Raw genomic sequence first — 12,511 nt, 5'->3', positions numbered from 1 at the left:
ATTGATGATACTCCGCAGGATTGTTCTGGGATAGGAAAGAGATCATGTATAGAAGGTATTTTACAGAGGCCCTGCTGTGCAGAAAGTGCTCGATAAATGGTAAGCATTATTATGAATTGAATTGTGAAAGGTCTCGGCATCCGGAGAGGAGCTGGTGTTTCGGCTTCATGAAGCCCAGCAGGGCCGTGTTTCCCACTCCAGCATGATCTGCTTTGCTCAGCTGTTCAGAAAGTCCGTGGCTTCAGTGATATGTTTCTGCCAGTGGATATGGCAGAGACACCATCACCGAGCAGAGCTAGAGGAAAGCAGAAAGAAAACCCAAGATGAGTCCAGGAAACGGAAACTCAGTCTGGGATTGGTTGGTTGCCTGGGAGTGGAGGAGGCACTCCAAATGTGCTTATAAAAAACCAGCCTTCAGCCAGAGAGCTGTTACCTCACCGCTATTCCCATCTAACATCAGGCTCCGGGAAGGAAAGGAAGATTCCTCTTCTCCCCTCCACCAAGGTAATCCCAGAATCTAGGAAGTGTGAATGGCAAGCTGCCAGCCTCTGCCAGGCTGCCTGCCTGTGAGCCTCATGCCCCGAGAGCCCGGATGCGCATTCCTCAGGGAGGCTATCCCCCTGGGTCCCTTGTAGTGCCCTGGGCTAGGACTGGTCCCAGGAGATGGGCTGGGAGCTTTGAGGGGCTTGGGGTATAAAATGCCAAGAGGCATGAGACTTAGCTTTTGGTACCAACGCAGCAATCTGTGGCCTTAACCCTGGCACTTCACTTCTTTGGGCTTTAGTTTGGCATCTGTAAAATGGAGACCGAGCTACCTTACTTGCCCAAAGGACTGGACGATCTCTGAAACTCCCTTAATGTAGGATCTAATGTGACAATGAGTTCATCTTTGAGGATAGATGAAGTTATCTGGAGTGGTTGTTAAAAAAGTGTGTGTTTGGGCATCAGTCAACTGTGGGTTTAAATGCTGACTGCCACTTCCTAGCTGGGCAGTCTTAGGAGTATGACTGAACCGCTCCCAGCTCCAGCTTCCTTCTCTGTAACACATGGTTGAGAGCAACGGTACCTACCCCATGGGGTTGTTCCGGGTATGAATGCCTAGTGCCACGAAGTGCTAAGTCCTCAATATATGGGAGTTTGTTCGTTTTTAATTCAAGGAAAATTCATTGAGCCGACAAAGATCACATGAGAGGTGAGTTTGGGGGCATATGTACTTTCCTACTCTGTGCTATAATGGAAGGAGCATAAGGTTTGAATTCCGAGTCTTGAGCGTGTGTCTAGGCTGCAACATTTGCTGTATTACTGTCGTTGCCACGAGGAAATTGAAAGCCCGCGGCTCGTTAGGAGGGTCCTGGGCTCAGTCCAGAGCACCTCGCTGTATTTTATGGACTCATCCCAGAATAGGAAGGGGAAACCACCGAGCGGGTCCAAAAGAGCTCTGGAGACCATCTCCTCCCTCTCCCCCTCCTCGGGCCAGTGACAAAGCCTGCGCGCGGCGCCCCCATGCGGCAGGAGGCGGTAGCGCTCTTCCTGAGCTACCTGTTACTCTACGCCTGCGGCGGGGTGGAGGCAGGTAAGCAGCCCCGCACGCCGGAGGGCGGAGGGATAAAGACGCGGAGAGTTTCAGACCCTGGGGGAGAGTGTCAGGATCCCTGGTTCCGGGACGGGAAGGGCTCTCACGATGGACAGCTCCGGGTCGCTGTAGCCAGGGCCCCAGATTGGAATGCCCCCATGTCAATTCCTCCGTTCCACCCGAAAGCTGCTCTGTGCCAGTTCTGCGCCCTGCACCGCGCCTTGGCTGAAGTCTCTTCCCTTCAGGGAGGCTCCCCGAAATGGAAGGCTAGGGGTGGTCTCGAGCAGCAGGCACAGAGAAGGGAGCCCCGCTCCCCACTCCACTTTGTCCCCTCTCCATAGGCAAGCGAAAACAGGAAGAACGACGCTCGGAAGACCGAGGCTCCGGGTTCTGGGGCGCACTGACCTACATGGTGGTCGGAGGAGGTGTGTCCGGGGGCCGGAAAGCTCGGGAAGGTGGGGCGCGCCCGGCTGCGGGCGTTCCCTCGTCACCTCCTCTTCCTGCAGGGCTCCTGGCCGCCGGGCTGCCCGCGCTGGGCTTCCTGAGCACCGGCATCGCCGCCAACTCGGTGGGCGCCTCGTTGATGAGCTTGTCGGCCGTGGCGAACGGGGGCGGTGTGCCCGCCGGGGGGCTGGTGGCCACGCTGCAGAGCCTCGGTGAGTTGGCGGCCGGGCCCTCGGGCCGGGCTGCCAGAGCCAGGTGACTCCACGAGTCCGGGTGTTCTTACACTCTCCATCCTGCAAGCGGGGAAACTGAGGCACCGAGGGACTAAGTAATTTACTCGCGTTCTCCCAGTTAATTAGCATCAGAGTCAGGATTCCAACCTCATCATGTTCCTCGCTTTAAACCACGAAAGCCAGGTGCCTCACTGATGCTTTGGCCAGGTCACAACAAGCCTTAGTTTCCTTATCTGTTAACGGGGATGACCATCCTTAATATATCATTTTAGGAATCTGCTCAATCCTAGAGAACCAGATTGGCAAACAGGTGGTGCAGAGGGGTGCCTGGCTGGTTTTGTTGGTAGAGCGTGTGACTCTTGATCTCCCGGTTGTGAGTTCGAGCCCTATGTTGGGTGTAGAGATTATACTTAAAAAAATTTTTTTTAATAAAAAAAATGCATTCACTTCTCTTTTCCACTCCTTTCTTTTTCTTTCCCTCCCTCCCTCTCTGAGGCCTCTAAAATCCCAGAGAAAAAATTGCCCCTGGCAGACTCCCCCTCTGCCTTCCTGAATCTTCCATCTGCTCTCAATTCTGGATGACAAAAGCTCGAAGAACCAGCCCAAAAGAATAGAGCCCCTCTCAGAGGAGGCAGAAGAGAAGACAGAGATCAGTCTACACCCCAGCAGTGGGAGGTGAAGGGTGTGGGCAAAGCTAGGAACAGTCCTGCACTGTAGGATGCTTGCGCTCGTGCATGTCACAGGGTTGTAAGGAGGATGAAATCCCTTATGTGTGAACCCCCAGCCCCCACAGGGACGTCTCCACTGAGGTGGCTGTTATTAGCATTATTAATAACACTGTGTTCACTGCAGATGTGAAGAGAATGGGCTGTTATTTGTGTATTTTCCACTCTGAAACACATCTCTGGTTTGAGATGGCAAGTCAAGGGAGAACTAGATTCACTTTGCAAAAGTCCTGTCCTCTCTCAGGGCTCCTGTTTCTCCACTGGAAATGAAGAGGTTGGAGTTCACTAATGGTTTCCAGGCATTTGGATTCCCAGGCCCCAAGTGACCTGGCTCTCTCTGATTTACAGGGGCTAGCGGTGGCAGTGTCCTCATGGGTAAGATTGGTGCCTTACTGGGCTACACGGTCCACAAACACCTCGAAAACAGCAAGGAGGAGGAGGAGGAAGAAGAGGAGTAGCCAGCAGCAACTGGGAACCCACTCCTTCCTCCAGTTGTAGTCCAGAGCTTTCTCTGTCACGCTCATCGGTGACCTAAGTGAAAACACAGAATAAAATTCAATCAGAGAATGCTTTGCCCTGGCGTCTGGGTGGCTTAGTCAGTTAAGCATCTGCCTTCGGCTCAGGTCATGATCCCAGAGTCTTGGGTTCGAGTCCTACATTGTCTCCCTGTTCAGCGGGGAGCCTGCTTCTCCCCCTCGTTCTGCCGCTCCCTTTGCTTGTGCGCTCTCGCGCGCGCTCTCTCTCAAATAAACAAATAAATAAAATCTTTAAAAAAGGAAAAAAAAGGAAAATGCTTTGCCCTTCTGTGAGTCACACTTGCTGTGAGAAGCCCTGCAAGATCTGGCTCTAATTTGCCTTCTCCACACACCTCCGACCCCTTCCGCCCTGAAGCCAACCACAGCTCCCGGAACCCAACCGGGTGGTTTTGTCTCTGGGCCTCAGCACGTGCTGTTCTCACTGCCTCGAATGTCCTTCTGAAGCTCATAACCCAGCTGAGACATCCCCTCCTCTGGGATTCCTTCCCAGCAGAGCCTCCTGCCACAGCGTGAACACTCAGGCTCGATTTCACAGGGTGCCCGGGGAGGCAGAGCTCAGTCTGTTCTCAGTGGGAGAAGCTTCCAGCTACTTTTCTGATTAGGCAGAGATGGAGAAGCCTGATCTCCATTCTCTGAAGAAGCACAGAGCGGTCTCCCTTAGATGGAGAATATAAGGCCAGATCTTTTCCTTGGGGAAAGTATGTAATGGCAGCTTTTTGAGGGCTCAGCTCGGCCAGGTCTCCTTTCCTCCAAGAACTCTGGGGATCAAGGGGACAGTTTGCATATGGAGTCTTTACGCCTTCTGAATGGAAACGAAAGGCCATCCCAAACCTTTGGGGAGATCCAAAGTTTGAGAGGCCTGTCCAGGTGAACCAGGGTGCCTGGACCCAGGCGGGGTCCAGGGGGGGTGGCATAGAGGTCCCAGAAAAAAAAATGGTAGTGAAGACAGGGCTGGTGCCGGCACCAGGGTTCTGGTCTGTGAGTGGGCGCACCAGCCTCCAGGCCAGACCAGCCTCCTGCAGAGATCGGCATCCCTGGGGAGTAGTCCTGTGTGAACCATGAAAGCTGGTCACAAAAGGGCCACAGCAGTGCCATTCAGGCCTCGCCCACCCCTCACCACTTATAATCCCCAAAGTCTTCTCCAATTACCGATGTGTGTGGGAAGGCGGGTAAGAGGTCCCATCCCACCCGCTCCCGCCCCAGATCTAATGCCCTGTCTGCAGCCGGCAGTCGTGTGGCTCAGTGGGCCTGCCCCAGGCCCCAGAGAAACGCTCCTCGTGGGAGAGATGCACAGGTGGGAGAGACACCGCCTGCTCCTCAGGCACTCTTCGTGGCTTGTGTCCAAGAGCAAAAGCTGGGGGGCGCCTGGGTGGCTCAGTCGTTAAGCGTCTGCCTTTGGCTCAAGGCGTGACCCCGGTGTGCTGGGATCGAGCCCCACATCAGGCTCCTCTGCTGGAAGCCTGCCTCTTCCTCTCCCACTCCCCCTGCCTGTGTTCCCTCTCTCGCTGGCTGTCTCTCTCTCTGTCAAATAAATAAAATCCTTAAAAAAAAAAAAAAGCGAAAGCTGGGCTGCATCCCCTGACCTGACACTCACCATAGGGCCTCAGCAGAGTCCTGTCTTGGCCGGGGCCATCCCCAGAGGGGCAGGCGGGGGACTCTCACCTACAGAGGAGGTGGAGTCTCAAGCTTCACACTCGACCGAGCCCTGCACCCCAGTTTGTCTATAGGGTTGACATCCCAGAGACACGGTGTGTAACCCTCAACACCTTCGGGGGGGCGTTATCTCTAATATCTCTCCTCCCCAATGCCTGGCACAGGCCTGGCACGCAGTAGTGCTAATATATGTGGGTAGAATGGAACCCGAGGTCAGCCGCCTCCCATCTACCTGTCCCTTCACCTTCCCCAGTATTCATGGGAAGGGTGACTGGACCTCTTGTTCTTTCCCTCGGGGACCCTTGATAATACCCACTGCCACTACTATGTAGGCCTGGGGATGGGGGAGCTGAACCCTGTTTAACACTGGTCTGAGTAAACACAGGCCTTTAACCTCTTACTCAGCATTCTCCAGCACAGATGAGGCTGGGGTTTTCAAACAAGGCAGTGGAGCACAGTAGCTAGGAATTTTCTCTGGAGTCCTACAGACCTAACACAAGTTCCTTCACTTCATGTGACTCGGTTTCCTCCTTTGTAAGATGAAAGCCTAAAGCAGACAGGAAAAAGCCAAATAACAACCGGGAACTAGATCATGTGACTTTGGAGTCAGGGTTTACTTTCTGGAGCTCACAGGCCCTGTTCTTCCTTTCTCCCAAGGGTGGGCACCCTGCCCCCAGGAGCATATACCCCCCACTTATTCCCTTGGCATCTTTTTTTTTAAGATCTTATTTATTTATTTATTTATTTATTTGAGAGAGAGCAAGACTGAAAGAGTGCAAGCAGGGGGAGTGGCGGAGGGAGCAGGAGAAGCAGGCTCCCCACTGAGCAGGGAGCCCAGATGTGGATGCAGGACTCGATCCCAGGACCCTGGGATCAGGACCTGAGCCAAAGGCAGATGCTTAACCGACTGAACCACTCAGGTGCCCCGGCATCTTTTTTTAAAAAGATTTATTTATTTATTTGGGACGCCTGGGCGGCTCAGTTCGGCTCAGGTCATGACCCCAGGGTCCTGGGATGGAGTCCTGCATTGGGCTCCCTGCTCAGCAGAGAGCCTGCTTCTCCCTCTCCCTGCTGCTTCCCCTGCTTGTGCTCTTTCACTCTCGTTCTATCATAAATAAATAAATAAATAAATAAATAAATAAAATCTTTTTTTAAAAAAAAGATTTATTTATTTGAGAGAGAGAGAGACAGAGAGAGAGGATGGACAGAGGAAGAGGGAGAGAATCCTTAAGCAGACTCCATGCTGAGCGTGGAGCCTGACTCAGGGTTCAATCCCAGGACCCTGAGATCATGACCTGAGTCAAAACCATGAGTTGGACGCTTTAAGCCACTGAGCCATCCAGACGTCCCTTCCCTTGGCATCTTATTCACGTGAATAGCTTCAAGGCCAGAGAGAGACAGACAGCTCTGCCCCCAGGATTTCAGATTTGAGGCTTCAGCACTTGTCAGGCTGAATGACACTGAAAATGACCCGTCTTTAAGGGGACACTCTTCTTACCACAGGATCCCATGGGTCTATGCAGGAGGACTCCTTGCTTTCATTCTTCAGGCATTTATGGGGCCCTCAGTCTGTCAGGCACTGTGCCGGCTGCTGAGAACACTGTGGTGGAAGAGACCCAGTTCCCACCTCCTCGGAGCCCACAGTGCACAGACGAGGAGACCCCACAAAGAATCTATGACCCCCTCCTCCCTCCCTGTCACCAACTCCTTGCCCCCATCTCCTTCCACCCATCCTGGCCCTCAGGAGCCATCATGAGCCACAATCATCCTGTCTCCAACGTGTGAGGCAGAATGATGAACACAAGCCAGAATTCACGAACGCAACGCGTCAGGAGATGCTAATGCGTTTGTGGACTCCTCCTTGGCCATGGCCTTCAGAGAGACAAAAAGCCGAGTCCCGGCCCAGCAACAGGGTGGTGCCTCCAGCAGGTTACCTGCCTTCTCTGAGTCTTGGCTTCCTCATTTTTAAAACAAGGGGGCTTGGATATTATGGTCTCTGAGGTACCTCCTGCCTAAAACTGCTGAGCCTGGAGCACATGCTTTGGAATCCTCTCAGTCCTGTCTGATCCTGGCCCTCTGAGAGTGGATTTTATTTTTAGAAGCTGCCAAAAGCCACCTTGTGGTGCCAACTTTGGTGACTAAGGTGGGTGATGGTGCCGAGAGATGCCATGTTTGGTCACAAAAGAGGGTGACTAGAAACCAGCAGGGCAGTTCCTCACTCTGAGACCACACCCTAAGACAAGTCCAAAAATAGATCCCATCTGTGTGGCTGCCCTGATGGAAAACAACATTGAGGTCCTCTGTCCTCATCATTTCTCTCTGGACCTCAGTGTCCTAGTCTATGAAATGGAGGAGGGGAGGAGTTGGACTCTCATCTAGACCTGGAGTGTCTTTCCCAAGTACTAAAGTGAGAGGTGTCTTCCTCTTTAATAAAATCCCTTCACGTAGGGGTTTCTTTTATTCTTTAAGGGCCTCCCTGGCCCCCAGACCCTTGAAAGTCAGCTCACTTCCTCTCAGCACCATCCCATGGTGCTATGTGCCGCTGTGGCCACCAGGTGGCAGTACAGTCCCGCCCTGACTCTCCCTCAGCCTGCATCATTCTTGGCCCCTCCACAATTACCACCAGCCCTCCGCAGGGCAGACCCCACCAAGGACGCTGAAGACCAAAACGAATCAGACCCTACCTGTGCTCTACAGCAGGAGCTCCTGAAGCTCACAGGAGTGGTCAATCCTGAGGATCCCTGCAGGGCCTGCCCCTCCTCTCCCTTGCACTGCAGGCCCTCCGTCCTGCAATGCTGGGATCTCCAAACTCCCCAGCAGAGCAATCAGGACCCTCTGCAGTCAGGTCTTACTTCCAGGCCTACAGCGTGTGCTTCCAGACCGGAGCCACGGGGATCTAAAGGAAATGAGAAGAACAATCCACACACACTTCTCCTTGGCTGGGCAGCAGAGAATGATGCCAGGTATAGGGTATCCCTGGATTCAGCCTTGAAGGGGGCCTGGGCCAGCAGAGGGCCTGGGTCAGCAGTAGCTGGAGGGACCTGAGGCAGAGGAGGCCTGTGGCTTCCTGTGAAGAACTAAAGAGCCACTTCCTTTAAGCAGATGGCTATGGGGGAGGGGCAGAAGAGTAGGGAGTATGGGTTTCCTGGCTTAGGGGGAAAAGAAAGGGGCCCCAGCAAGGCCCCATGGAGAAGTCCAGAGCAGCCTTCTATTTCCCTTCCATCTGAGGTTTCTGTGGAGCAAACAGTGCAGACAGGTAGGGTCACACCCTTCTCATGTGCTATGAAGCCATAGAGAGGAGAGTCAGGTTAGGGGCAGGCTCAAGAAATGGAGCCTTGGTTACAGGCCCAAGCGCTCAGTCCCAAGTAACCAAGTCCAAGTACTAAGCCTCAGAGCCCAGTCTCAGACCTCCAGATCCAAGGTTTTACATATATTAACTCATTTAATCCTGACAACAATCCTCTTGGGTGTTATTGGGATCTTTGCTTTTCAAAGGAAAAGATCAAGGCAGAGAGAGGTTAAATGACTTCCCTAAGGTAAACAGCTAGCAAGTGGCAGGACCAGGATCTGAATCTTGACAGGTACTCTAGAACAGTAATTGGCACCCAGAGAGGACTCTACAAATAATTGTCCAATAAAAGTACTTAATCTCCCTCGGTCCCACCCATCCCCCCACACTCAATCCAGCAACCAGCTGCCTGTAGAACCTATTTTCTAATTATTTCTTGAGTCTGTTCATGGCTCTCCATGCACATGGCCCCCCTCTCATCATCTAGCTCATTACCCTCAGTCCTGGAGGTCACCTACAAGGTCTTCCTAATGGGTCTCCCTGTGTCCACTCTTGTCTATTCTTCACACAGAGCCAAGAAGATCTTAAAACAAAGCAAAACAAAGTGACCCCCCCCTTCCAGCTTAAAGCCCCCCAGGAGCTGCCCATCACACTTAAAATTCTACTCCCTTACTCTTGTGTTCAAGGTCTTGAATAATCTGCTCCTCCAAAGCTCCAGCGTCTTATCTCACCTTGCTTCCCCTCCCCCAACTCTTTTCCAGCCATACTGGCCTCTTATTTCTTTCCAGAACCCTCCAAGTGCGTGGCGACCTCAATGCCTTTCCACAAGCTCTTCCCTCTGCCTGGAACACTCTTGTTGCTTCAGGAGTCAGCTCGAATATAACTTCTCCAGAGACCCAAGCCCCCAATCTAAATTAAACACTCCGTTATTCCAGCAGCCTGTACTTTACGTTCCGAGAATGGATCACGATTGTAATAAAAGCATGATTGATTGGTGTAAGCATTTGTTACTGTCAGACTTCCTCACTAGACTCTGAGCTCCCTGAACACAAGCACAGGGTTCATCGTTATTTATCCCTAGCACCCAGTTCAGCTCCTGGCACACAGAAGGCGCCCAGTAGCGACGGTGGGGTGGATGGTCCAGATGGATGGACAGACCGATGGATGGGTGGAGGAAAAGCAACTGAGTGAATAAATACATTTTAAAATTAGGAGACTATTCACCCTGCCTCTGTTTCTCAGGGCAGGTATAATGTGTGCAATTCACACGGGGGTTCTTTCCACCCACCTAGAGCTCGCATCCACCGCCCGCCACCGAGGCCTTTCCCAGGCAAGGCCACTGGGCGGGGCTTCCTGGACTGTTGCGTGACGTCACAGGGGAGGCGTGCCCGGAGTCCGCCTCCGCCTCCTAATTGGCGGGCGCGGGGCGGCGGCGGACAAGCTCAGAGCCGCGGCCCCCGGAGGAGCTGCGCTGGGAGTCGAGAGGCAGTGGAGTGCGGCGCTGTGTCCCCGGAGCCGGCCACCGCCCTGCCGCCGCGGCGCCAGCTTCAGCGCGCCGGGGCACCCCGGGGCACGTTCACGGCGCGCCGAGCGTTTGGCGAGGTTCACTCCGTTCTACGGGAGATGGAACAGAGGAGGGGACGCGCGCTGTGTCTAGACCGCTCCCCGCAGCGGGCGGGGCACATAAAGTGTGGCCAAGCTTCGGGGCGCCCACTGGAGCGCAACTATTTCGGGCCTCTGACCTCAGAGAGGAAAGTCCCAGAAACAGCCCCACCCTCCTCCTCACTCTTCTCGACACGCCCCGCCTCCTACCCCCACCGCCACCTTAAACGTAGACCCAAAGGTGCTGCAGGACAGGGAGTCTGCAGACTTGGCTTCCAGCACTATCTCTATATGACCCGAAACAAGAGTCGTGCCATCTGCACCTCAGTCTGCCCATCTGCAGAATGAAGCCGTACTGCATTAAACGATGTCTAAATTGCCTAGCACTGAACTGGCACATACTACGTCCTCAGTAGATGCTAGCTTCCTGCTCCCTGACCCTGACCCTGCCACTGATTTGCTCTGTGGTCTGGAGCAATTTCATTTAACCTATCTGGGGGCCTCACTTCCCCATCTTATGACAAGAGAATTGTCTTTCCAGCCCCTACGTTCTGAGAGCTAAGACTTACTGACTCAATGAATCAGTGATGAGGTGAGACCAGACCCCACCCCCAGGTGTCACTTGACTTCTCTGAGGTTCCTCTGACTAATGAACTTCCTCATCCCCCCTGAGATGCCTCTAATGGTGCTGTGCCTAAGAGTGCTGGACTCCCCAGAGTTTCTGCAGGGTCTTGGGGTCTGCAGGGACTTTAAAGGGCATCCCAGACATCCTTCCTCAATGTTTTTACTGCGGTTGGATCACTACCCCTCCCCCAATACACACACACTTTCACCACCATGTAAAATCCTTTGGTGACTCCCAATGGCCCTCAGGCTACTCAGCAAGACCCACAAGGCCCTACCTGGGTCTCTAGTCCCAGCCACACTCCCTCCCCTCTCTCCCAGCCAGGCACTAGCCAGACTGAGGGGCTCTCAACTCTTTCCTCTCCTCCAGGTGTTTGCACAGATGGTTCCCTCCCTGCCCCATCCTCTCTCACCTGGCTTGCTCCTCATCCTTGACCATCATGTGATGGGGTGGATCCTGACCCCTAAGACGGATCCCTTTTTAGATGAGGACGGGTGACTTCTGACCTCACCCAGCTCAGTCACTGCCCTTTGCTTCCTACCCTTCCGCCATGCTAAACTTTCAGTTCCTTGAAAATGCAGGGCTGTCTCTTGCCTCTAGGCATTGCACCTCTTGTTCTCTCAGACCTAAACACTCTTCTCTTCCCTACTTTAACTCATACTGGTCCTTCAGATCTCAGTTTAGAGATCTTGACCAGCCCCACCCATATCATGTACCCTCTTTCTTGCCGCTATTTGATGTCTGTTGATGAGTGAATCCTTGCCCAGGGCTTGTCCAGTCTGTTTGCATACCTCATAGACAGGGAGCTCACTACTATTGAAGCCCAACTCCATCTGCCCATTGGAAGGCCTCTAATTCCTGCCCACCTCCAACCAGCGCTCAAGAGATTCCCTGGAACTGAGGCCCAGAGTGAGAACTTTGAGGTACTTGGTCAGAGCAGGGTCCACCCATCTGTCCCGGGGGCTCGTGCAGCTCACCTGACCCTAATAGGCATCGGCACTGGCCAGATGCCCCATAGCCTAGATCCACTTGTAGGCCTGGGACTTGAGACACAGCTCATGTTCCCTTTCACCTAGGCACAGGGGACAGGGGACAGGGACACCAGCACCCCAGTCTGGGTGGGGGAAAGCCAGGAAGGAAGCACTTTCAGGTAGCACTGGACTCCTATTGCCTCATTCAACCCCATGCCAGCCCTGTAAGGAAGAGGTGCTGTTCCCATTTTACAGGTGCACAAACTGAGGTTTCTGGATAGATGCTATTTGCCTGAAGTCACACAGTGAGATAGCGGCAAAGCCAAGCTGAACTTCAAAGCCCAACCTCTTTCCTCTGCCCCTTAGCTTGGTGCCTCTTACCTACCTGCCCTGCTCCCAGGCACATTCTGCTCAAAGCATCGTGAAGTCCTGAAGGGTCCCATTTTTCTGTTCCCCATAGCTTGGTCCTACCCGCACTGGGGCAGCAGCAGTGCCTGGGCAGCAGCTAAGGGCTGGCTGAATGCCAGGAATCCTCTCTCCCTTCTGCACCTGGTCACTCCCCAAAACTGCAGAGGGACCCAGACAAAAATTGGGCGGTGGCCAAGGAGCTGTCTTATAGACACCAAGTCCCTGACACTGGACTGGGCCATTTATTTGCTATGTGACCTTGGGTGAGTTCCTTTCCTTCTTGGAGCCTCAATTTATCATCTGTAAAGAGGACAAATTATCCCTTCCCAGGGCCTCAGCATGCCAAAATTCAGGAAAGCTGCTCTCTCTCCCAGGCTACCTCACTCTTGAACCCTCTGTCCTTGAGGAACAGAGCCCCTCTCCAGGGTCTTCGTGGTAACAAAACTCCAGCC

At 53.5% G+C, this 12,511-nt stretch overlaps 1 protein-coding gene and 1 long non-coding RNA gene across 4 annotated transcripts; one reads left to right on the top strand and one right to left on the bottom strand.

Annotated features, from left to right (window-relative positions):
* Nucleotides 1-374: 374 nt before the first annotated feature.
* Nucleotides 375-3,542, top strand: IFI6 (interferon alpha inducible protein 6). 3 transcript variants are annotated; one of them, XM_011229019.3, is made up of 5 exons: nt 375-504; nt 1,478-1,573; nt 1,915-1,998; nt 2,080-2,229; nt 3,324-3,542. In XM_011229019.3, the coding sequence occupies exons 2-5, from the start codon at nt 1,504-1,506 to the stop codon at nt 3,431-3,433; spliced, it is 414 nt and encodes a 137-aa protein (XP_011227321.1). In that variant the 5' UTR covers nt 375-504; nt 1,478-1,503; the 3' UTR covers nt 3,434-3,542. The 3 variants fall into 3 exon arrangements, with proteins under 3 accessions (XP_011227321.1, XP_034503451.1, XP_034503437.1); XM_034647560.1 differs by having other exon boundaries at nt 403-504; nt 1,400-1,573; XM_034647546.1 differs by lacking the exon at nt 375-504 and adding an exon at nt 1,164-1,192.
* Nucleotides 3,543-6,484: 2,942 nt separating this feature from the next.
* Nucleotides 6,485-11,175, bottom strand: LOC117796283. The gene is made up of 4 exons (XR_004620661.1): nt 11,093-11,175; nt 9,742-10,067; nt 7,849-8,060; nt 6,485-6,764 (listed from the first exon to the last, which is right to left on the bottom strand). It is a non-coding gene; the product is annotated as an uncharacterized LOC117796283 (long non-coding RNA).
* Nucleotides 11,176-12,511: the final 1,336 nt, after the last annotated feature.

This window comes from Ailuropoda melanoleuca, chromosome 2 (assembly GCF_002007445.2).
Source record: "Ailuropoda melanoleuca isolate Jingjing chromosome 2, ASM200744v2, whole genome shotgun sequence".
NCBI classification, from domain to species: domain Eukaryota; kingdom Metazoa; phylum Chordata; class Mammalia; order Carnivora; family Ursidae; genus Ailuropoda; species Ailuropoda melanoleuca.
The sequence above is the reverse complement of the archived record's forward strand: the minus strand, read 5'-3'. Positions and strand labels throughout refer to the sequence as shown.

Coding starts and splice junctions, on each gene's coding strand:
- IFI6 (XM_034647546.1), top strand. Junction 1,574..1,914: donor CTGCGGCGGGGTGGAGGCAG/GTAAGCAGCCCC, acceptor CCCTCTCCATAG/GCAAGCGAAAACAGGAAGAA. Junction 2,230..3,323: donor GGCCACGCTGCAGAGCCTCG/GTGAGTTGGCGG, acceptor TCTGATTTACAG/GGGCTAGCGGTGGCAGTGTC.